Raw genomic sequence first — 25,863 nt, forward strand, 5'->3', positions numbered from 1 at the left:
ATGTAGCGAGTGGAGGAGCTGGGGAGAGACCGGGAGCCACAACCCCCCCCGTATTACAAGGGAGACCGGGAGCGTCTTTCCTTCCGCCCTTTTCCCGGGAAATCAGTGTTTATCCCTGGAGTAGCGACTGAGATTTGGGCAGGCCCCGGCCTTTAAGCTGCTCCCGTACAACTGCCGGAGCTCGGGGTGAGGCCCTGGGCGGCTCCCCTCCCCCAATCATGCCTCCCGGACCCCCGTGAAACCCTGACTGGCCTCCCCGAAGTTGCTAAGCAGAGAGCACCATGGAGCTGGAGCTGGGCTGGGCGGCACTGGTGCTGCTCTTCGCCGCCTCCCTGCTCACCGTCTCGGCCTGGCTGTTGCAGTATTCCCGGGGCGTGTGGAGCGGCCGGGGAAAGCCGGAGACCTCGGGAGGAGCTCTAAGGGAAGCCGGCATCTGGAAGTCCTTACTGAGGCTGCGGGTGGCCCGGGACGGAGCTCCTGAGGAGGCGGTAGCGGGGGCCAGAGGGCTCCTTGCTTCGCTCTTTGCCTTCAGATCCTTCCGGGAGAACTGGCAGCGAGCTTGGGTGCGAGCTCTCAACGAGCAGGCCCGCAGGCACGGGGTAAGAGGCAGGGAGGGGGTGCCGGTCCGGAACCGGTCATGGGGCAGTAACTCCAACTGGATTATGGGGTCAGCGTTTAGGGGGTGGGGTGTTTGGGCACCTCACAGAAATGCCACTTGAATAGCTGCTAATAGTTAACCCCATTCTCTTCCTCCCCCAGCTTTTGTGAATTTGGCCCCCAAAGAACAAAATCGGGGTTGCCTATACAGTGGCGAGTGGAATGAAGGGGGCGGGGGGCTTTCATCCCTCTCAGATTAACTTTAAAGTGCTCTGGAGAAGAGAAATTGCTGTGGATTTCCCTGACTCCTGCCCAAATAGTCTTTGAATGGACAAAGGGGGAGGACCCTTCTGTAGCCCGAGTAAACTGGGACATTGGAAGCTGGGGTCTTGGCTTGTCCTTAATCATGCAATGTTAATAATGAGAATTTAAATGCACTGAAACCAGAAATGGAAAGTAAAGTTCTCACACTTACTGTAATGGAAGTTAGATATGGAAAAGACCTTTCAGCTCATCCACACATTGTGCCAGGTCTCTTCCTTGCGGGACATCTGACCACTTGTGTATATGAAGTTTTTTGTGCTATCATATATGATCTGTTAAATGTAGTGGGATATGTCAGAATAAAATAATCTACAATAGTCACTTTCCTACTAATGCCCATAATTACTAAAATTGAGCATACTTTAAAAATGAGAATTTTTACCCTTAACGTTTCTGTTTTTACATTCCACCTTTTGCTCATCTGGAACAATGATAATAGACTGGATAATTTCATTTTCTGGCTTTCATGCACTAGCCTAATATTACAATGCTACGGTTGTAAGCACTGCAAGCATTTAAGAATACTTAAATATAAACTATTTTTGTTCTAAAAAATACCAAGATTTCTATTTAACAGTAAGTTTTGTAAAACTATTTTTCTAGCCCCCAACTCTAGGTAATGTAAAATTATCTGACATTGCCACTAGAAGGTTTCCACAGTTATCTTAACTTCTGAATTTCCTAGCCAATGTTCACTTTAATCTTTAAGCCTTAATGTTGCATAATACTAAAACCTATGATAAAATGTCCTAAAAAGAATATTCCCAACTGATTTCTCATGGAAACAAATGTAGCATCCCACAGTACCTGCAATGTGATGACTTCCATCCTGCAACCAAAGAGAGTACAGGTATAGTGGGTCCAGTATTTGAGGCTGCCTCCTGTGGTGGAAAGGTTCATGGACTTCCTGGCCTTTCTAGAGTGTTAAGAGGTTGCTATAGGCTTCTAAAAGGCTGAGACAAAATTCCCCGAAGGCTAGTTTGAAGTCATGTTCACACCAAAAAAGGAGATTGACAAGTTTATTATCTTTGTCACATCCAGGACTTTGCTGCCTCAATGAGAGGAGAAGATGGATATAAAATGTGTGTGTATTTTTTGGAGAGGGAGGGAATGTTTTATACAAGGGGGAAGCCCCATGTTGTTGCTGATTGCATTTGAAATGATAATGCATAACTATGCTGTGTGGAAGTGTAGCCTGATCAGTGGAGGTTTGAGGCCTAAACTCGCATGTTTCCATAATTATCTTCCATAGCATAAAACAAGTAACTTTCCCCTGTAATTCTGTTATTAATTCACTTGCTTCAATGTAGATCTCAGGTGATTAACCTGCTGACATACACAAAACAGACTGGAGGGAAGGCAAGTTAGTCAGTAACATTGAATGTAGCAAATCCTGCACAGCACAGGAAGAAACACTTGTCTTGTAATCTCTCATTTACATATAAAATTACAGTAATATACCACTGATTTTTCAAATACAAAGTGAAACACAGAAATTCAGTGTTCAGAAAGACAATCTCCTGATAGGATAATGAGGCTGACTGTAGACTTTGTATATGTTTTAGCTTATTATTTATGTATACAGTATATTAGGGCTACACAAATGTGGCATATTTTTTCATGGAGGAAATGTTACAGGAAGTGATTAAAATGACTTTGTTGTCTAGACAGTAACGGTTAGCCGAATAGGGCTACCAAACTCAGTACTGACTGCCTTCCACAGTTTATGTAGCTGAAGTAGGGTTTAACCTGGCCAAGAAGCAGAATGGAATAAATGAGAAAGCAATGTTATGAAATAAGGAATATGATGAAAGTTCAGACCACATAAGTCTCTCTCAGCCTAACCACAAAAGATGATGTCAAAGTTGCTATCCAAATTCAGGGTTTGTGAAGTCTAACTTTCACAAATGCTAAGTTGAATAGAAACACTCCATTGAAAGTGTGTTGAGTAAATATTTCCTGATGTTTTTTCAATCTAAACATTGCACTTTTTAGTGCAGTGATGCACAACCACTGGCAAGGAAACTCATTAGCAGCTACTACTCTTGCTTGCCTTGTCCAAGCTGAAAGAAACACAGAACCTAAACAAGCAGCATGACTTAAAAATTCTTTCTTTTAATAATCTCAAGTGTTACTAGGTAAGGAATGTTAAAAATAATATATTTAACCCAGCAGTGCCCTAGCAAGAGATGGTAAAAAGCATTTTATAAAGGTTAACAGCCTTAAAGCAGTATGTTCCTGCCCATTAACTGCCCTGCTGGGCATTTGGACTCTGCATCACAGAGGATGCAAGTACCTGGTGTGGATACCCATTCTGTTGCTGTGTTGTGGGTTCCTGATGTGGTTGCACGGCCTGTCATATGATGCTATATCCAAAGGGTGAGAGAGAAGATATTATCTGTCGGGGGAATTGTATGTTTCGACGTCTTCAGCACTGGTTTTAATCTTGTAAGATACCTGTGGAAATGTAACTAAAAGTGCCTGGCCTCCTCCCTTTAGGTTTGGGGGTCTTCCCAGCCCTTCCTTTTGGGCTGGGGATTGTCTGTCAAGCAGCTCCCTCCTTGGTGCAGAGGCCCAGGGCCCCTCTTGTGGCTTTCAACCAGCTTCTCCTCCAGCAGGCCTGCTTCTCCAATTAGTCCCCAGGCTCTGAGGAGTCAGCAGGGAGGCAGCCTTCTCCTGCTAATGTGTGTGTCTGCTTTGAGGGAAGAGGCAGACTATATACAGCTCTCTTTCCAAGACTAACTCTACAAGACTCCTGCTCGTGGGCCCTTAGAAGAATAGCAGCACAAGTTTTCCCCAAACACAGACTGTTTCTCAGGACCACTTCCTCTCGCCCCATATCTACCTTTGTGACTTTCCTAGATCCTTGGGTACCTCACCTTAAAGGGGCCACACCATGGGACAGGAGTAGGATGCCTCTAGTCCCTACTACCTTTAAAGGGATGGACTACCCCGTCAAAGAGGTGTTTTGATGGGAGGGGGGATTAGCTAAACAGAGACAAAGGGTGGAAGAGGGACACCAAAAGGCCTCCATGGTGCAAAAGAGTTAAAGCACCAGCTTTTCACCTCAGGACACTTTGGTTCAAAATTAGGTCTCAAGTGAAAATTACTTTTTCACTTCTTGTCTTAAACACTTGTTCATGTTTCAGATTGGCCATTTGCATCACAGCTATGGCTCTTGGTTGGATGAACTCAGAGCTGGAATTGCAGGGCAGCTCCAGGTTAGGACAGAGATGTGTCAGCAGACTAGTGTGTCGGGAGCCCATGACTGAAAGAGCAGGGGGACTCTGGGTTAGGATGGAGGAACACTGGCAGAATTTTGCCTCAGATCGCAGGACTGTTATAGCAGATGGTCTGCAGATTGGAACTCGGGGAGCATTTGGCTCATGCTCAGGTACCTTTATAATTGGTGAGATTCTGCTGAGTGTGAAGGTTGCATCACGATTAGGTAGCTGCAGCTGGAATCATTTTTTTTCTGAAGCTGCAGGAAAAGCTGCAGTTTGGCTCTTGTACTCTCTCCAGTTTTTCATTCCCCTTATAGGGGGGACATGTCCAGCCTCATGCTGACCTCTGATAAGGAGCAGCATCTGAACCTGCCTCCCAGCAGGTGAGCTCCCATGACACTGTAATGCCCAGTGTTTTATCTGCTGTGCTGTGAAATAGAAGCACAGGTCTAGGCATCGTGCTTTCTGTCTGTCCTCTCTTCAACCCTTGTCATCTCTGCAGGCCCAGAGGGGGATCACTCCAAAAGCACAGAGCAGCTCACCTCTCTCACCCCCAGATAGGCTGCGGATGGAAATCAAAGTGAGGCATCTTTCTGAGTGGCAAAAACAAATGCAAGGACAGGGATGCTCAGGTTTCTCCTGAGAAGACAGAAATTAAGGTCCAGAGTCCCCTCTTCTGCAGCAAGCTGGGGGTGCCATAGCTTGGGCACTAAAATAGTGGGATGTTGATTCTCTGGGGAGAGGAGAAGCAGAACTTGAAGGTGGTGGCTGCCATATTTACTCAATACGGTGAGATGTCAGACATCCTGAGGGTATACTGCAAAATGCAGATACAGGTCTAGCAGCTGTGCTTGTGTGACAGCATGCTTCCCAGAAGCAGGTTGCAGCTGTGGAGCAGGAGGTACTTGCCTACTGCCACCTGGAGGCAAAAGCTCTGGGAGTGGTGCCCATTTTGTTATCTCAGTACTGGACCCCACCATCACTTGTCTACTCCATATTTTGCAGAGTTCTCCCTTGTGGTTGGAGTATCGTCTACATTAAATGATCTGGGTTCATGAACTTAAAGCTTTCTCAGATCCTTTTTTTTTTTTTTTTTTTTTCCCCTTCACTTTTCCAAATCTGGAGACAGGCAACTAAACTAGAATTGATGCGGGGGGCGGGTAGAATCAAACCCAGCTTGAAATAATTTGGCCCCAAAACCAAATTGTTAAAGCAGATTGGTATCAGCCACAACCCCCCCACATGATCTGACACTGCCATCTCTGTCATTGCAGTCCCTCTGTCTTTGACACAGGTTTCTTTCACGTGATTTGTGTATTCAGGAGGCTCATTTCTCTCTGCCTTCTGCCACTTGGAACCTGTCTGTCTTAGTTCTTTGCCCGAAACCCTCCTAGTGTGAATGCAGCTCCTATCTGTTTCTTGTTTCCCTAAAAAATCTTTGCTGCTGCCCTTAGTGAGTTCATGGGGTAACAAGCAAAGAACTGAGCAGATGTTCTTGTTGATGCTATTTCTTGAAAGCCACTTTGCCATGTGAGATGTTTTGGGATTTTGAAGTGTCTCTGGCCCCAAAGAGAACTATGTGGGGTAACTTTGTAGCTGAGACTGGGTTGCCAGACTCTATTCTGAAATATTGGTTTTGGGGATGCAGCAGCCATGGATGCTTGGGTTCAGATATCATGGGTTGCTATAATTTCCATCCCTGCTGAGATCTGTGTTTAATGGATACCTCCTGAGTGATACCTTTATGGTCCTTTTATAACACCCTAGGGCTGACTGCATAAGGAGCTGTTCATAAACAAAGCCTTTGTACCCTCTCCCGAGGGAATTCCTCTCCCTATGCTGTGTGCGCAGCGGGGTAGTGATTCCTATCTGAGCCTCCAATGGTGAACTTGTACCCTTCAGCATGACGCTGGCATAGCTACAGATATTATTTGTCATGGAATCCTCTAGCCCTCGTTTAAATCTACCAGGGCCCCCTCAGGCTTGGAATTTCACAAGCCAACTCCATGCCATGCAAGGAAGGCTTTCCTCTTACTCATTCTGAATGTGCCTCCTCTCACTGTCACCCACTTGTCTTCTTGTATGGCTGCTGCTCTGCACTCACTGTTCTCATGTGACTGCCATGTAACACTTCTGGAGGCCTCTTGTTGGAATTGCTATCATTCCTTGAAATGGCTTTGAGATCAATTGACCTTGTTTGGGGACTAACTAGATTCTCTTACCCCAGAGTTCAGTCCAAATCACGTTTGAAGAGAGTCCTCAGCTACCACCAGCGGTGAATATAAGTCACGTGACCTGCACAGACCAGGCAGACCACAGTATGGTAAGGCACTGCCATTCTGCATTTTGCTGTGCTCTGTATCTTTTCACTGAGTGCTAGTGTATATTCTACAAGGATTATCTTGGCCTTTAAGACTTGGATAATGGATGGGGGAGTGGGGCTGCAGGCCAGGGTTGAGATGTCAGAGCTATGAGGAGAGGGCCACTCAATACTGGAATAGCTGTAGGGGCAAGCTCCAGTCTGGGATAGTAGTGGGGGTGCAAGTCAGGAGTTGACAGAGCTGACTGGGGAAATTGACACAGTGCTTGCATCTTGCACTATTCTTGGCTCTGATCAGTGCTGTTGGACTCTCAACATCATGGCTTTACAATTCAAAACAGAGGGGACCTTGTAAAACTGAGGAGATTCAGTAAGCATACATCAAAGACTTAAGCAGCAAATTATTGAGGTAACTATGGTCACACCATGAGGACCCCTTGACACTCCACTCCAGTCATGAGTATTTGCATTCCCCTGACTTCTCTGTTTCCCGTTCAACCCAATTCTCTCAGGGAGGCTGCTGCAGACTGTCTCTTCTCTCTTCTGTCTAGGTGTTGCACTGCCATCTGGCAGCTGATGCTGTGAAGTTCCCAGTCTCTGTCACTCAGCAGTCTCCAGCTGCTGTTTCCATGGATACCTATCATGTCACCTTAGCTCTGCTGCAGGCCCAGGTAATAATGCTAAGTTGCTGGGTTAAAGACTTCCTCTTTCCCTGTCCCTTAGCCATTCTTCCAGTCTGCAGGAGGAGGGGAAGGGCTGGCATGAGAGTCATGTTAACAATCCTCCTGTCAAAACTGTGGGGTTAGCAGAATTTCCCTGAGCTGTGTTGAGGGAGCTGCTGTCTGAGAATCATGCTATAAAACTTGCTATAGACCGTGTCTATGTAGGCATAACAAAATCCAGTGACTGGATTTCTGAGGCATGGTAATGGCCTATTTGTGTTTTTGTAACATGCTGTTTTTTTGCCAGGCTGGACAGGAAGCATGGAGTCCACATAGTCCGGCTCTACTGCAAAATGTGAAAGAGCTCTGTGACCCATCTGTGTTATAAACAAAGGATTTTCTTGTCTGCGTGAAAAGAAATCCATAATTGGGAAACTGTGTGTTTAGCTCTGTTGATCCAGGGTTCCTTACCTCACTCATAAGAAGTTTTCTCCCTTTTGATTGTTTCATTTATTGGGCATCTCCAAACTTTTCCCAGAGAACAGCCCTTTTAATCCCAAATTAATTTAAAAGAAAAATAACTCCCAATAGCTTCCCGCTGAGTTGTTGTTTGATCCTTCTTGAAAGCCTCCAAGGTCTGGGCTCCTTCTGAAGAAAGCATTGTTGGAAATGAATTTTCACTGAGACTGTGTTGCTCAGTGGGATTGGGGAATGGAGCAATGGAGCCTTCTGCATTGAAGTTACAGATTCAAATCCAGCCCAGGTTGTATTTGCCCATTTCCAGGCTATTTGGTGGCCCAGTTGGTTCTCAATCTAGTACCTCCTAAAAAGTTATCATTGCTATAAATGTCCATGCTCAGAACTGGCAATGGTTGGTTAATTGGTCTCAGTGGAGGTCCTGTTTTAATAGCCAATTTGTTCTTCGTTGTGTCACCTGCCAGGCAAATAATGAGACCTGTTATAGGCTTGTTCTCCTCTCCCCAGTCTCTGTGCTTCACATAGAGGTGAGAAATCAGGATGGCTATTACTGATCTTTCTTTGGGACAGTGAGGTTTTCTGGGATGGTTCTTACCTCTCTGAACTCTGGATATCATGCTGGCATACCATAAGCAAGCCCTCTGTTTACAAAGTATTTGGCACAGATTGGTTTGTGATGGTCCTCTTTGCCCTTTCACCGTACTAAGTTACATGAGGCCCTGTTGGTGATTTAATCCCAAATCAATAAACCGGGCATCTAATAAGTTGATTCTTAATGGTCCTCTTTTGGCCTGAGCCAGGTGGAGATCCGTTTGGAGGAGCTGCAGAATGAGGGCCTGCTGGTGTCATGGACATTCAAGGACAGACCAGACTTGAACCTTTCAGTTGTTCCGAAACTTCAGCCTCGTGAAGTGAGCAAACTGGATGAGCAAAGAAGTGGGGCTGGGGCTGAGAACAGGCATGGTGGGCTGAACCCAGTACTGGGCTGTTACTTGGGAAAGGCGAGGAGCTGTCAGCCTTTCCTCTCTATAGCCTTGTCTATATTAGTATCTTTTGAATGATTGATGAAAGGGTCAGGGGTGGGATCTTCCACTCTTGAACTAGCATTGGTGTAGCACCACCAGTGGCTGAGACAGTGGAAGCCTTGCGTCTGATGAAGTGGGCATTCACCCACGAAAGCTTATGCTCCAATACTTCTGTTAGTCTTAAAGGTGCCACAGGACCCTCTGTTGCTTTTTGAAAAAAGTTAGTGGAGACACAACCCACAATATTAACCGCTTAATGAAGTGGACTCTGGCGCACTTGTGCCCCCTACAGCATTTCCTGTTTAATCCCTCCAATCCCATAAATCTTAATTGTGTGATGTGTGTGTATTGAGAATCTGGCTTCCCCCAGCTTCTTCTTTCTGACTCAGTGTAGCAATCCAACTGCTGTCTCCAAAGTGCAGCAGGTTGGTCACCCATCTGTCTCACACACTTGTGATGGTGTGGGAAGCTCTAATGACTATTGTCATGATTTGGAGTGAATGCAGCTCTTAGGGAAATTGCAGGAACTTGGCCTTAACCCATTTGCTTTGAAACACTGAGAGAGTGTGGATGTATGTGTATGTACACTGTATATAAACTGTACTGTGTACGTAAGATGTGAGTGAGACACCTGGCTTACCCCTTTTTAGGAACCCTAGAGGGAATGCAAAATAGACAAATGGAATGGGCTGAGTATGATTCTATGGGAGGTGGACTGGGGCCACCTTAATGGCTTTGATGAGAAATCAGGACAGCAAATTATCTTCTATGGAGGAAACTATTCCAGTAACTTGTCTTGTTTGGTTTTTTTGGGGGGGTCTTTTTCATTTTGGTTTGCTGGGAAGAAGAATGATGGGAAAGTGGATCTGTCCACCATAAAGGACCTGATTGAGGACTCAATTGTCAGCACCCAGCCTGCCATGATGGTGAATCTGAAGGCATGCACTGCTGGTAGTAATGTGGTAAGGCTCTCCTCATTTTCAGCCTGATTAGCCTGTGGAAGTCACTGCAACAAGATTACCAAGGTTGAGAGCATGGCAAGAATCAAAAAGCGTTAGATGTGTTTGGAGAGGGTAATACTCTCCATTATACTACTGGGATTAAAACTACATGGCTTTTAACTCATTTTTCAGGACATAAAATGGCTATTAACTGCCAGGAATTAGGAAGAAACTTCCCCTATGGGTTAAATGCATAACGGTCTATTATAGGCTTTTTCTACCTTCTTCTGAAATAGTGGATGCTGGCCGCTTTGAGATGGGAAACCAGACTAGATTAGAACATTCGTCTGATGTCTGGTAATCCTCTTTTCTTTCCCTGTATGCCTTGAAAGCAGTGGGAATTGAGGAGGATCACTGGCAGGCTCACAGATCTCTATTAGAGCGGGTGTGGGCAAACTACTGCCCCCGGGCCGCATCCGTCCCACCAGTCATTTTAATCGGGCCCATGAGCTCCTGCTGGGGAGCAGGGTCTGGGGCTTGCCCTGTTCTGGCGCTCCAGCTGTGGAGCAGGGTCAGGGGGCGCTCTGCAAGGCTCCCAGAAGCAGCAGCATGTCCCCCCTCCAGCTCCTATGCGGAGGCGCAGCCAGGGGGCTCTGCTCCACATCCTGCCCCCGCCCCATGCACCGCCCCCGCAGCTCCCATTGGCCGGGAACCGCAGCCAATGGGCGCTGTGGGAGCGGTGCCTGTGGATGGGGCAGGACGCAGCAGAGCCGCCTGACTGCACCTCCACGTAGGAGCCAGAGTGGGGGCATGCCGCTGCTTCCGGGAGCCGCATGAGGTAAGCACTGCCCCTGAGCCATCCGCCCCCCCCTGCCCCAACCCCCTGCCCCAACCCTGATTTTCTCCCCCCCTACACCATCCAAACCCCTTGATCCCAGCCCAGAGCACCCTCCTACACCCCAACCTCTCATTCCTAGCCTCACCCCCGAGCCTGCACCCACAGCCGGAGCCCTCACCCCCAACCCTCTGTCCCAGCCCTGATCCCCCTCCTGCCCTCGGTCCCTGCCCGGAGCACCCTCCTACACCCCAAATCCCTCATCCCCAACCCCATCCCAGAGCCCGTGCCTGCAGCCAGAACCCTCACCCCCCGCACCACAGCCCGGAGCCCCCTCCCGCATCCTGAACTCCTCATTTCTGGCCCCACCCCGGAGCCCGCACCCCCTCCCACACCGCAACCCCAATTTTGTGAGCATTCATGGCCTGCCATACAATTTCCATACCCAGATATGGCCCTCGGGCCAAAAAGTTGCTCACCCCTGTATTAGAGTGTTAAAGGAACAGAGGAAATGGAATCTGGGCTGAAGAGTGGGGACTGGATGTGCAGGTGAGTGCAGAGGAGACTACACAGAAACAGTAATTAACAAGCTAATAGGATATCCGACTTATTTCACCCATCCTCCATAGGCAGTGCAGACTTGTTCCCTATAGTCAATTCCTCTGTTTGCTTACAATGTCTTAAGCAATGGTGCTCCCATAATCACTTCCCTGTGCAGACTCCTCCACAGGTTAATAGGCTGTGGGCTGCTGTGGGACCAGCTCAGGTTCATGAGTGGCTTCTCTGCTGTATTCATGCCAGATACCATGAGTTGCCACAGGGCAATCAGGGATGCATATCATAATCGTCAGCACTGCATTTTGTTGATTGGGGTTATTCAGCCTCTTCCTTCTCACTGGGCTATGTCCTCTCTTTTAATGTTCCCATCTGGCCTGCTGTGGCCCCTTACTCCAATCTTATGGTTGGGGAAAGGGATTAGTGGGGGTGTTTCAGTTGGGCATCGTTGATCTGTCTACCTCCCATTTTGTTCCTCAGATGTCCTGTGAAAAACTGTCCCAAGAGTCCCCGTCTAATATAGTGGCCCCTACGGTGTCCAAGTTGCTTCTCCGGCATATGCAGGTGCTCAACTTGAGCTGTGAGGAGGAAGGAGGTAAGAAGGGAGAAACCAGTCGACCTTTGGGGAAGGGGGTGTAAGTGTGTTTGACTTCAGAGGATGAAAAGACACTTTGCTCTGATGGTCTTCCAGGTTTGGGCTGGAGGGATGCCAGCATGCTGAGCAATATCCTAATAATTCACACTGTAGAATTCCAGTCCTCTCGTCCTCATTTCCATTTCCTCTGATCTGTTCTCTCTATCCTAGGAGGTGGGAAGCTATGCTGTGTAGCCGAGCTAGACAGTCCTCTGCAGCAGAAATGGACAAAGCCAGCGAGAGCAAGCATCTCCAGCGCTGCAGCAGCGGTGCAGTGGAATGAGGAGCTCCAGCTGTAAGGAGCTGGTGTTTGCTTTTTCAGCTAAGAGAGGGTTGCAGCCAGTGTGCCAGGTCTCTGGGGTTCATTAGGGATGGGTATGTTTCAGATGCCAACTATCCTAGATGCGAATTCCTTTGTATTGAGAGAAGTTAGTGTTCATATCCCTGCTCTTCCCATCCTGAGTACCCATGCTGTTTTCCTAGTGCACCCCAATCCAGATAATAATTTCACTTCTGATTTGTAGCACTGCTGCTCCACCTCCCCATGTGTTCTTTGCAGCTGTGCGAGTGCACCTCACATTTGGAGCAGGAGCTCTCTTCTATCCTCATCCACACAAAAAAATGTGCGCTAAATTCTGGGCCTTGTGAAGAGGTGGAGGCGGGTGAGGAATAGGGTCAGTCAGAGGAAAGGAGTTCTTGGATGGAAGTCTTTTGACATGTGCCGAGCACCAATCCTTCTGTTTCTATCTTGGCAGGGAGCTGGGGCCACGAAGTAAAGAGTTGAAGCTGAGAGTACTGGGGAACAGCAGTAGTGGGGAGAGTGAGTATGATCAGCCATAAACAGGATCCAGTAAGGCTCAAAATCACAGAATTCAAGAGTAATTCCTGGTGTTACAACAGCCCCTGAGATCTTTACAAGTGAAAAGATCATGAAATCGTCTCCTTGGAAAAAGGCTGGTCAGTTCATAAGACCCACATATTGAAAACAGAGTGTCTTAGTGCAATGCCAGAATGTTTGGGTTGCAAATTCTGCAGGGAATGTTCACATACCAACCCAACCTTTGACTTCATGAAAAACACTTACTATAGTTCTCAGGTTTGACATCTTCAAACCTAGATTTTGGGCCAGATGCTTTCCTTTTCACCCTTCTGATGCCCAGACACCACCAAGCCATTGCATGTTCTGGCTGAAACGGGGAGCGGGGCATGCTACTCGATGCCAGATGAGTATTACAGAGAGCAGTCGGATTTCGGATCAGTTGCACTAAGCTATGCACTAGTTGCAGGACCTGAGTTTGAAGGAACTTGCAAAACTCCACCTTATTTTCACAGAACGAGGAGACTCTCAATTGGTTTGTGGTGTAGTACAAGCATAAGGCCCCATTGAGCCCTCCTGTGGTTAAGGAGCTACTGCAACTCTGAGGTGCCTTGTGGGGGCATGGAGTTAAGTCCCCAAAGGCAAAAGGGGCTTTGGGGGGTTTCTGGGCTGAATTTGTTCTCCCTCTCACAGATGTGCTTCTGGGACATACTGCTGTTTCACTTGACTCCTGCAGCAAACAGCCATCTGGGAGGCTGATCTATTCCCTGACCCCAGGAGCTGGGCAGCTGCTGCCACCTGCGGCTACCCTTACACTGGAGGTAAACATATGACCTATGAAGAGCTGTGAAGTGTTCTGCCAGGGAAGTGCTGTCTAGATGACAGGCCACTCCACAGGGAACTGGAATTCAGGATCTGGGAATGATACAGTGGCACCAAACGAAGCTTCTAGAGTGAAGAATGGTATTGCCTTCTCCTTTACTCTCTAGCTTCCCTACAGCTGACTGAAGGAGTAGTGGTAATGGATGGTGGATGGCTGGCCTTCCTGGTTCGAGGACAATGTGATATAACAAGGGACATATTTTCTTTCTGGCCTGATGAAGCTGCTTATGCAGCTATCACTTCCCTGATAGTGATGTTAGTTAGGACATTCAGTGCACAGCAGTGGGATCCAGACTCTCTCTCTGATTTCGACACTGTAGGCTTAGCAGCTAAAAGAGGGGGCTTAGAAGCTGCTTGTGTGACTGGGGATGAAGGAAAAGATGCGGGGGGGGAGGGGGATAGTGGGTTGTGCCTCTCGGTTAGTAACCGAAGAGCAGTCTAAAGCTCTGGGGTCACAGATTGCTGCTCTGTGCAAGCTCACATGCTGAGTCCTCTTACCACGTGAGCTCTGAGTGGAAGTCAGGCCTTTACAGCCTTTCTCACCTGGGGTGTCGCCAAAGGTAGACTCTCCATGACTTATTTGCATCCTGTTCTCTTTTAAGCTGCTCTACCACGAGTCTCCTTTGTCCCCGAATCCCCAGTATGCTGCATCACTGCGCACCAGCATCACCCCCACCAAAAAAATCGAAATGGACCGTACCATCATGCCTGATGGCACCATTGTGACCACTGTCACCACCGTCCAGTCCAGGCCCAAGGTGGACTGTAAGCTGGGTAAGGACCGATTAGGACTTCAGACAGGGGCAGGTGTCTAGCTCTGTGGTACATAGCTAAATTTTGTTGCAGTCAGATCCAGCAATCCCTGCAATCTGCTCCTTTTGCAGCAGGGAAGAAGGGTTGCTGTCGGCATCGCAAGTGGAGATGGTGGGGGTAGCACTGCTATTTCACTTCCTACGAGCTACTTAAGACTGTAAGAACGGCCATACTGGGTCAGACCAAAGGTCCATCTAGCCCAATATCCTGTCTTCTGACAGCAGCCAATGCCAGGTGCCCCACAGGGAATGAACAGAACAGGGAATCATCAAGTGATCTATCCCCTGTCACCCATTCCCAGCTTCTGGCAAACAGAAGCTAGGGACACGTGGGGAATCTCACTGTACCCTTGGAGGACGCTGTTGACACTTTGCTAACACTGGGGAGGTAAATGTAAAATGATAAGCCTCTTTGACCACACTTGATAAAGGCCGTCTGGAGATGTGGGTTTTAATCCCTGCTCTGTTTTTGGCTTTTGATACGACTTTAGTCAAATCACTTTTCCCCCTCTCTGCTCCAATTTCCTTGTCAGTAAAATGGGGATAATACTGAACGCATGTGTTTTGGGAGGTTAATTTGTCAGCACAGAGCACAGGGGGGGAGGGATAGCTCAGTGGTTTGAGCATTGGCTTGCTAAACCCAGGGTTGTGAGTTCAATCCTTGAGGGGGCCACTTGGGGATCTGGGGCAAAATCAGTACTTGGTCCTGCTAGTGAAGGCAGGGGGCTGGACTGGATGACCTTTCAAGGTCCCTTCCAGTTCTAGGAGATGGGATATCTCCATTAACTACATATTATTATTTGACAGACCCAAATCCCCTCCACCCTGCTGTGGGATGGTAAGAATCCCTTTGCTTGGCACATTTCTTGGCTGGGATTCCAGGTGGATTGAAGAGGAGATCTGCAGTTTGCTCCCCTGGTGTCACTGTTTCAAAATATTTCATGGGATGGTGTGGGGAAGCAGGGTATGCTAGGTCCAGTGTCTGGGCTGCTACATTTGCCTCATCTCTGGTGGAGATCACCCCTCTCAATGTGTGTTTTTTGGTAATCAAGTCCTGCTGGATGTAAGGGGTCCAATGGAGTCCCCCAAAGAGTTCACCTCCCTGTGTCTGTATGGGGAAATGGTGAGTTCATTTCATCCTCCTCAAAAGGCAGGTGACCTCAGCTGTGACCCGGCTCCTCTTCTTCTTTCTTAACTTTGTGCCTCTTTCCTTTTTGAGTCTAGATTCACCGTCGAGGTCCCCATCCAAAGTGGAAGTGACAGAGAAGACGACAACAAGGCTTTCAGAGAGCAGCTGTCCCAGCAGTGCCTCACCCAGCAACAGCTGTAAGTGCACAGGAAACTGAGATCTTAATCTGGAACAAAGGAGCTCTCTCCTCCTTCACAGGATTGAGTTGGTGAGACTCATCAGTAGTGGCCAAATGCAGCTCATCCTCATGGCCCCACTGTATCCACTGCAGGAGGAGCCTCTTGGATTAGAATGTTCCATACGGTTCTACATTCCAAACCTAGAATTCTTCATGATCATTGAAGCAAATTTCCTGAGTTACTCTAAGGGGAAGAGTGGATTAGTTAAAAACCCAACCCTCTATTCCTTGTTGTCAATTGTTGGCTGCATGTGTACATGCTGTCCCAGCTCTGCGCAGATAGCTGACACAGCAGATCTCGATCGAACGGCCAAAAAAGACACAGACTCTATTCTGTAGGAAAGACGTTCAGCCAGGTTTATTGTTGATGAAGCACAGTCCTAGTATCCCATAGACTCTACAGGACCACTAATGCATGTATTCCTGTTACAATGGACTAGCTCAGTGAATGGCGGAACTTGCCATTCCCCCTCCTCAGCCAGACAGACACCCCTTCTGAGACCCCCTCTCTTTATACACTGATACAAACAAGTTACCTATTACCCTTCTGACTTGGTTAGTTACCACCCTTTACCTTGTACATGTTGGTTAGATCAAAGCATCTCTGTCCATCGCTGCTGTCGTCCTGACCTTATCTTTAAGAGGGCCAGTGTGTCCCTGTGCCATCTTCGGGGAATGTGTTTACACCATATCTTGGTATTGAGGTGTTCTGGCACTAATCTTCTGGAATATGTTTACGTGAATACTTAGTGCCAAGAAGTGCTTGTGGTTTTTGCAATACCAGCCCTATTTCTGCCAGGTTTTGTGAACCTGACTTCTGCTCATAGGTTGACTCTTGCAAACTTTGTTTTCTTCGAGTGATTGCTCATGTCAATTACAAGTAGGTGTGTGTGCGCCGCGTGCACAATCGTCGGAAAGTTTTTCCCCTAGCGCTACCCACCGGGTCGGCTGTGGAGCCCGCTGGAGTGGCACCCTTATGGCGATGAATATAGGTCCCTGCCAACCCACTGCCTCTTCAGTTCCTTCTTACCGCCAGTATCAGGGGGTAGCCGTGTTAGTCTAGATCCACAAAAACAACAAGGAGTCCGGTGGCACCTTAAAGACTAACAGATTTATTTGGGCATAAGCTTTCGTGGGTAAAAAAATCTCACTTCTTCAGATGCACCAGTGACGGTCGTTGGAGCTGCTTTGTTCTCTTGCCTCGGGCAAGCTCTTCTCCTAGCGAACAGTTGTTCTTGTAGCCTATATAGTTAGTTAGTTCATAGATAAGTTTCTGTTGGGGGTTACCCCCTATTTTCCTACTCCCCTCTGGGGACTGGGGCATGCCTCGGTCTCAAGGCTTCAAATCCTGCGGGTCTTGCCAGAAATCTATGCCCAGGGAGATCCTCACGACTCCTGCTTGGGGGAAGCCCACCAGACCTACAAGTGCAAGATCTTTAGCACTGAGTAGGAGAGGGACTTCAGACTTAAGCTTCTTATGGAGTCGGCTGTCCATCCCCAGCTGGCTCAGACTGCGTTGGGATCCAAGCCCAGCACTTTGGTGTGGAGAGCACCGGTCCAGAGACCCGGGGCACCAACACTCTCCGGCACCGAAGACAAGTTTGGCAACTTCTCAGCACCAATCTCACTTGCCGGTGCCGCATAAGAAGCAGAGAAGAGCCGAAAGGGGGCCCTCGCCAACAGTCTGAGCAGGGCAGTGCGAGGGTGCCCGCAGACTGCATCCCATGTCCGGACATTCAACTCCTGCTCAGGGGCAGCTGGTACCATTGACTCCGGCCGCCCAGGTGGAACCATTGAGTCCATTTCTGTTGGACTCCCTGGGACGGGAGAACTAAATCGGGGAGTTGAACATGCCGTCCATTCCTGACACATTTGAGGCTGCCAGCACTGATCACCGGCACTGTCCCACATGCCACCGCTGTGGAGCCCGAGATCAGACCTTGAGCCGGAGTCGTATGTCTCCAGATGCAGCCAGCACCGGTCTTGTCGCTCCAGGCATAACGAGACCCAGCAACTTTTGATGATGCCCTGGCCACCACGGTGACAGGCACCCACTCAGTGACCCCATGGGTGTATCATCAAGCCCAGGGGCCAAGCTCCAGGTCTCTTTTGGTTGCCTCGGACAGATGGGGACCTCCATCTGCCTCCATGGTGAGGGAACCTCCAAGGGGTTCCGAGACCAGCACCCGGACCGGCACCAAACTCGGCACCAAGTTTGCGTCCAGCATCGCATCTGCTACTGCACAGGAAGTACCTGCATGAGAGGACCTCCATGAGTTGGAAGGTCAGGAGGACCCCATGCCAATGAGGGCTGCTTCATCCTCCTCCCTGGACAAGGCAGTAGCAGGCTTGTCTGTCTCCTTACCGGCTTTGGCCAATAGAGCCCCTCAGGAGCTGCTCAGAAGAGTAGCCCAAAATCTTGACCTGCAAGCGGAGGTGGTGTCAGAAGAAATGGACCCTATTGTGGACATTCTGATGCCAGAAGGTCCTTCCAGGATGGCCTTGCCATTGATCAAGACCATCCACAATACTACCAAGACCCTGGCACACTCCTGTTTCCATTCATCCCACGGCTAAAGGGGTGGAGAGGAAGTACTTTGTACTCTCTAAGGGGTACGAATACCTTTTCACCCACCCTCAGCTGGGCACACTGGTCGTGGATGCAGCCAACGCCAAGGAAAGGCAGGGTCACCAGGGTCCCAGTCCAAAGTCTATCTAAAGAGGCAAAGAAGCTGGATCTCTTCGACCGTAAGGTCTATTCCACCGGGGGGCTCCAGCTTCAAATCGCTAATGAGCAGGCGGTTCTTAGCTGCTATAGTTCTAACTATTGGAACTCCCTGTCCAAGTTTAAGGAGCTACTTCCATCTGATGCCCACTCTGACTTTTGGGAGGTCCTGGAGGAAGGCAAGACCATTGCAAGGACTTCCTCACAGGCCGCATTAGACTCAGCGGACTCTGCCACCCGTACAATGTCCACAGCCATTGTCTTGCCGCACAGCTCGTGGCTACAAGTCTCGGGCCTCCCCCCGGAGGTCCAACAGACTGTACAGGACCTGCCCTTCGATGGTGCGGGTCTCTTCACTGAGCAGACGGACTCTAAGCTCCATAGACTCAAGGACTCTAGAGCAGGGGTGGGCAAACTTTTTGGCCCGAGGGCCACATATGGGAATAGAAATTGTATGGTGGGCCATGAATGTTCACAAATTAGGGTGGGGTGCAGGAGGAGTTGAGGGCTGTGGTTGCGGGTGCGGGCTCCGGGGTGGGGCCAGCAATGAGGAGTTCAGGGTGCGGGAAGGGCTCCAGGTGGGGGGGGGGGGCAGGATGAGGGCTCCGGCTGGGGTGCGGTCTCTGCGGTGGGCCTGGAGATGAGGAGTTTGGGATGTAGGAGGGTGCTCCGGGCTGGGACCGAGGGGTTCGGAGGGCAGGCGGGGGATCAGGGCTGGGGCAGGGGGTTGGGGCGCCGGGAGAGGTTATGGGGCGCAGGCTTCGAACGGCACTTACTTCAAGTGGCTCCCAGAAGCAGCAGCCATGTCCCCACTCCAGCTCCTACGCGGAGCCCCGGCCAGGCGGCTCTGCGCACTGTCCTGTCCACAGGCGCCACCCCTGCAGCTCCAATTGGCCACTGTTCCTGGCCAATGGGAGTTGTGCAGGCAGCAGCAGCGCGGAGTCCCCTGGCTGCCCCTACATGTAGGAGCTGAAGCGGGGCCATGCTGCCGCTTCTGGGAGCTGCGTGGAGTGGCCCCCGACCCTGCTCCCCAGCTGGAGTGCCACAGCGCCGGAGCGGGGCAAGCCCCAGACTCCACTCCCCAGAGGGAGCTCGAGGACCAGCTTAAAACGGCTGGCGGGCCGGATGCGGCCCGCGGGAAGTAGTTTGCCCACCCCTGACTAGAGCGACCTTAAAGTCCTTGGGGTTTCATACGCCGGCCCCGCAAAAGAAGCATTTTAAGCCTCAGCCCCTGCCTTGCTTCTACCCCTCTCGGCCGAGGCAAGACTATAACAGGAGGTGGGGTAGGAGTAATAGGAGAAGGCCTCTCCTCCTTTACCCAGGGCCAAGGCTCGGCGAGACAGTCGCCGGCTCCTAAGAATGTTCTTGAAAAACATGTCTATTCCAAGACCCACTTGCCTCCCCTCTGTCGGAGTGTCGGGCAAGAAGAACTGAAGAGCGGCAGGTTGGCAGGGACCTATATTCGCCACCATAATCGCGCCACTCCAGGGGGCTCCACAGCCGACCTGACGGGTACCGCTAGGGGGAAAACCTTCCGACAATCATGCATGCGGCGCGCACGCACCTACTTGGAATGAACATGAGCAACACATCTCGAAGAAGAACAACAGTTACGAAAGGTAGGTAACCGTTTTTTATCTCAGCAGGGCCTGACTTTAGTTCAGGCTTTAGACCTTACACCAAGCCCCTCATACTAGGCCTCATGTCTCAGGCTCTGTTTCTACTACACTCCCTAATTTCCTTCCACACCTCCAGACACCCTGTCATCCATCTTGCATGTCTGTAAGATGTCTCATCCCAAAGTGCTTCACAGGTTGTATGCACATGGATTGCTTCTCACCTCTGAGATAGAACACACCAGTTGTTTAACAGTATACAACAAATCTTCAGGACAGTTTAGGACAGGAAGTGAAGCAGAATCTCACATCCATTTGAAATTGCATGGTGGATTTAAGGAGGCAAAGTGGAATTACCAGAGTCAGTAATTTGTGCCAGGGCACAAGCAACCAAACTCCTAATAATTTACAAAAAGTTCTAGGGGAACTTTGATGCCCATGAGTGGCTGGGACTCTTTTAAGTCTTTCAGTTCAGCTGTCAACTCTTCCAAGACTTCCTTCTCCAGCGTCATGCAGGTCATTCAGGAAAGGCTGTGGTAACTCTTCTTCTTGGGCCTGTTTTCCCTCCCCCTCCCCCCCCCCCCACCATACACTTTGTCCACTGGTAATGCATCTCAGTCTGGAGGTGACTTATCTCAGCTCAGGAGCGCTGCAATCATGTCCGGGGGTTGTTTCCTCTTTTGTGTTCAGGGGACAGTCATATGTCCAATGGCTTGGATCCTGTGGCCGAGACAGCAATCAGGCAGTTGACTGAAACGAATAACAAATCTGCCAAGAAGACCCCTACAAAACGCAGCACACTTATCATCTCAGGAGTTTCCAAGGTAACAGGTGATCTGGGAACTCTCCCCCAAAGTTGTGCACTGAGGGTTGTTAATAGAGGTATGGGTGTCATGATGCTTGGCCCTGCAGGGGACCCCATATACAAAGGAATCTATATGTGCTGAATAATGACCTGCAGTCATGTAGCATCACCCCACAAAGGATCGCAAAGCACATTGCCATCACTGAAATGCAACTGTCTTTGGGGGTTCAGTAGGTCACAGCAGTAGGATAGAAAGTTAGTGAAGATGATGCAGTGTCCAGTTGAAACTTCATGGCGGATTTAGAGACGGGGAATGGGATTTAGCCAGATGTCCCTGGCTGGAGGATGGAGGAGGAGAACCATGCTGTGCTATGAGATCCACGCACGTCAAATATCTCTCGCCAAATAATGGCAACTATACAAACATACACTCTCCTAGCACTACACTGGGGCATTGGCTCCTCTGAGGAAACAGAACTTGAAGGCTTGAGAATCAAAACATGGGGTTTCACAGTGCTTAAGAACATGCGCAAAGCCCATCCGTCCTGAGACTCAGAGTCCCACCTGATGTTCCTTTCATGGGGCAGTTTAGTGTTTTGAAATATAACTCTGTAGCTTCTCCTCTCCTTCCAGGCCCCAGAAGCTCATTTTCCTCTAGATGGGAGAATTAGTAAGAACGGCTTGAGCTCTTTATTTTTAAGGAGGGGAGGAGATGGCCCAATGGAGACAAAGGTAATTTGTGAATTTTAACTCTCAACTTCTGTCTGTTTGACCTTTGCATCCCCTTCAGGTACCAATTGCCCAAGATGAAATGGCACTTTCTCTTGGTTATGCGGCATCTATGGAGGCCACCATGCATGGATACTCCATAATGGCAGGCATGTGCGACCACCCGCAGAGCTCCACTGAGCCATCCCAGCTGCTGGAAGCATCATTCTCAGGACAGAGAGCTAGTCAGGAGCTGGATGAGACAACACGATCAGACATCTCTGAGAGACCCTCGGTGGAGGACGTGGAATCTGAAACTGGCTCCACAGGAGCCCTCGAGACCAGGAGCTTAAAGGATCACAAAGGTGAGGCTGAGTGAGCAATGTTCAGCACAGCAGGGCCTGGGGGATGACATGATAGTCTCTCACTTTGGTAGTGCAACATCCTCCCTCTAGCATCCGATGTGCGGGTCACGTTAACTTCACTCGTGTTCTGTGTTGCTGCTTTCATAATGGGGGGCGGGAGGGAAATGTTTCAAATGAGTAGTTATGGCTATTTCCATAAGGGTTTGGGTGGTGGTGTTTTTGTAAGGCAGTCACTTCTTGTGAGCAAATCAAGATGAACTGTGTACTGTAATTCACGCTGCTAGCTAGGAGATCTTGCTAATTACTCAGCTGAGTAAGTGAGCAAATAAACAAGCAGGATACATTACAAAATACCAGGAAAGTATAGTGTAATTTTTAAGACTAGCTCGCTAGTAAGTATTCTGCAGGTATAGCTCATAAGTTACAATGATTATATCGGAGACCTTGCTATAGTGTCTGTTTGAGCTTTGATGAGAATTGGAGCTGGTGTTAGGTGTATGTGTGTGAATTATGTGATGGAGGTTCTGCTGTAGTTAAGGTAAAAGAACCAAACACTTCTGCCTAAGCTAAATATTGATTGGCAGTCTGCAAATGAGGCAGTAAAATTGTGCTGGAGCCCCAGTTTAGACATGAGAAAATAGTCCTGAACTCATCCCTAACTTCCCCAGACCGATTGTCATGGATGCAAGACTAATGAGTTGAAATTCAGCAAAATATGAACCATGGAAAAGTTTATTAGGAGAGAATCTTGCCCCCATATTGATGAGCCTGAGAGAGAAAGGTGCAGGATTGCATTGAGGTCACTAGCAAAGAGCTAGCTCCAGTGATCACCAATAAGGAAATGGAGACAGAAGGGTGAAAAGGATAAGGAAGAAATGGCACACTAAATCATTGAGCTGATCTCTTGCCCACTCCCCCTTGCTCAGAGGTAGGTTAGTGCAGTGGTTCTCAACCAGGAGTCTGGAGTCCTCTGGGGGGTTGCGAGAAGGTTTCAGAGGGTCTGCCAAGCAGGGCCTATGTTAGACTTGCTAGAGTCCAGGGCAGAAAGCCAAAGCCCCACCTCATGGGGCTGAAGCCTGAGGCCCTGAGCCCTGCCACCTGGGGCTGAAGCTGAAGCCTGAGCACCTTAGCTTTGTGGGAGCCCCCTGTGGCGTGTGGCCCCAGGCAATTGCCCTACTTGCTACCCCCTAATGCCAGCCCTGGCTTTTATATGCAAAAAAATAGTAGTTGTGGCACAGGTGGGCCATGGAGGTTTTTATAGCATGTTGGGGGGGCCTTAGAAAGAAAGGGCCTGACTTCAGTTCAGGCCTTAGGCCTTACACCAGGCCCCTTATACCAGGCCTCATGTCTCAGGCTCTCCTTTCTACTACACTGAGATTGTGCAAAACAAGAAGGAAGTCTTTAAAAAGTGCTGGATCGCTGACCCTCCCCAATTCAAACCTAGGCCATCTGTCTCATCCCAGGTATGGAGAAGGGGTATTGCACAAATTACCACAAGACCCAGCTGAATGGAAGGACTTCCAGGGAGGGGCTAGATCTGCCTTTCATGTTTGGAAGCTCAAGGATAGTAAGAAATAGATGACTAGCACCTAGCTAAGTTGTGACTCTTCTGCTGGCCTGTGGATGTCTCATTCTTTCTCCAGAGAATGTGGCTAGAGCAGAGGACTAACTTCAGAGTCCCTGGTTCTAGTCACAGCTCAGGCACTGACTCTCTGCATGTCCCTTTTCTGCTGTACTTCATAAACCTGTAAAATGGAATTGATGATGGCCCTTCACAGGGAGGTGTCTGTGAAGCACAAAATCATTTTGTTGAAAGCTCCCAAGGCAGGGCATCATTATGTCTGTCTTCCTCTTCATTTTGTCTTTTTCTCCAGTCAGCTTTCTCCGGAGCGGCACCAAGCTCATCTTCCGGAGGAAGAACAAGCAGAAGGAAGCAGGCCTGAGCCAGTCGCATGATGACCTGTCCAATGCCAGCACCAGCTCTGCCACCAGGAAGAAAGCCAGCAGCTTCTCCCGGCGCCTCATCAAGCGCTTCTCCTTTAAGTCTAAATCAAAACCCAAGGCCAACGGCAGCACATCATCAATGGGCGAGAACTAAGGGTGGGATGAGCCAGTCTGAAAGGTTTCATTGAAGCCCCCTTTGTCTCTGTGTCTTTCCCACCCCAGGTATCTGCGAACTACAATCCAATTCCTTCCTCCCTCAGCTGAGGGGGACACCTCCCCTCCCCTGGTGCTTTATATTGGTTGAGGAGGTAAGGGAGTTATGAACCCAAAGTTTAGGTTGATTAGCCACCATGTTTCTGCCTCTTCTGGATATCATGACCCATTTGTTCTGGCATAAGACCAGATAGCTTGCTAAGCAGTCATTCTGACTGCTCCCAGCACTTGTGGAATGACTCCATGTCCTCCTGATTGCCTTGCACCTTTGATTTCTCCAGATGACCTTCTAGAAGGGGGACAGGGCCTCTGAGGTGTCTGCTCCAGGGTTAAGACTTAACCCCTTAGTTCCTGAAATCTTTAACTGTATGGCAAAAGAGACCCTTGAATAACTTTTTTGGGGAAAGGGGGTTAATCTATGGAAGATCAAGGCTCCTCCACGATCTGCAAGACAACTGGGTCCTTGCAAAAGTCCTCTTCTTATCACTACTGCAGCAGCTGCTAGCCAGACATAAGGCTCCCTTCTATTGCCAGGTGTGTATAGAAAGATGGACTGATCCATAGATGTAGCTCCCCCAAATGTGGCGTCCACCACATCTAGCTGTCTGGACCAGCAGCTAGTCTTTGTACATATGGCCCCTTTCCCTACAGAGATGGTTGGGGCCACTGGAGAAGCAGATGATGTTTGATCTTGTAGAATGCAAGCACAGCTGTTGTGGTCCATGGGTGCTCTACTCTGAAGACCAACATGATGCTTGGAAAATGAGGGGTAGATTTGCGCTAGAGGAGTGTTTGCTATGTAGCTTGAAGTTTATTTTAGCACCCCATGTGCCCCATTCTTTAGTGGAAAGAATGAAGGTGAAGTCCTCCACAGAAAAGATTTAACTTGTTAAAATGGACCTTTACCTAGTGGCTCCTGATGGCACTGACTCTTCCTCCTGCAAATCTGATTCTGACTATGTATCTTTCTTTCAAGTAATATGAATGTCCTTGATTTGTCTTGTATTGGCAGAGGAAGTGATGCTAAGAAATGCAGAGGCCTTCAACTTCATTGCATGGAAGAGAATCTAGTAGACAGCTAGGCAGACTCTTTGCCCTGAATGTGACAGGGGGTTAGAAGTTGCTGAATTTACTTTGGTTCCTTCCAAAATGTTCTGGTTTGACTCAGTGTCCTATGAGAGTATCGTGTGGGGATAAATGGTTTGAAAAGGAGCACCTGCTCTTCAGCAGGATGTAGAAGTGCGGAGAAGGGAGACCAGAGAAGAAATCAGCCTAAAAGATGAGGTCACCTGGGACTGGTCTTATTTTCCTCCTCCCTAAGTTACTAGGGTGGCTTCTAGGATGGGAAATCATTTCTGCCTAGAAAGGGGATGTGGTGGTGGTGGTTTTTTGTTTTGTTTTGTTTTTTTGTTTTTTTAAAGGCAGCTTGTATGTGGAAAAAATTATTCCTGGGTGATTGCAGGAGGACAATTATTAGGTTTTGCAAAAATTACAGAGGAAGTCCGGTCTATAGGAAAATCCTTGAACAGTGATCGTGGGGCACATCAAAAGACTAGAAGGGGGTTAGCAGTGTATAACTGTGAGGAGTTTAGGGCCAGGAACTATTCATGTTCCTGGGCTCAGGGAAGCACTAGGTTCTGGGTAGGATCCAGAGTGCACAGCTATGATTTGAAAGCTAACAAGTGGAACACCTAAGTTAGAGGTGCTCTTTAGCGTTGTCCCGCTCACCCCAGCTAGACTGGGGTGTGCACAGTATAAAACAACTGGTCCTGCTGGCCAGTAGCCTCCTCTTTCCCCAGCTTTTGGTCCTGAACAGTCTGTTCAGTCTCAACATCCTTTCTATTTTTCTCCCTTTTCCTTCCTTACTGAGAAACCATCATGCTTATGCCACTCCTTCCCACATGTTATCGGCCTACAGCACCTGCTATCTGTCACTGAAACATGAGCTCCTTGATGGAGACTGTGCCAAGATCTCAGTTGGGGCATGTTAGCAGTTTTGGATGTCTCATAGAAAG

General features: G+C 48.9%; 1 protein-coding gene across 1 annotated transcript; it reads left to right on the plus strand.

Moving 5' to 3' along the window:
* Nucleotides 1-281: 281 nt before the first annotated feature.
* Nucleotides 282-23,789, plus strand: C2CD2L (C2CD2 like). Its single transcript, XM_065417174.1, has 14 exons — nucleotides 282-599; nucleotides 6,373-6,468; nucleotides 7,017-7,136; nucleotides 8,405-8,515; nucleotides 9,475-9,591; nucleotides 11,441-11,555; nucleotides 11,766-11,889; nucleotides 12,350-12,414; nucleotides 13,105-13,232; nucleotides 13,896-14,067; nucleotides 15,330-15,431; nucleotides 20,504-20,637; nucleotides 21,409-21,691; nucleotides 23,566-23,789. Exons 1-14 carry the CDS (start codon nucleotides 282-284, stop codon nucleotides 23,787-23,789), a joined length of 2,109 nt encoding a protein of 702 aa, XP_065273246.1.
* The last annotated feature ends 2,074 nt before the right edge of the window (nucleotides 23,790-25,863 follow it).

The sequence above is a fragment of the Emys orbicularis genome, chromosome 15 (genome assembly GCF_028017835.1).
Source record: "Emys orbicularis isolate rEmyOrb1 chromosome 15, rEmyOrb1.hap1, whole genome shotgun sequence".
Classification (NCBI taxonomy): Eukaryota; Metazoa; Chordata; order Testudines; family Emydidae; genus Emys; species Emys orbicularis.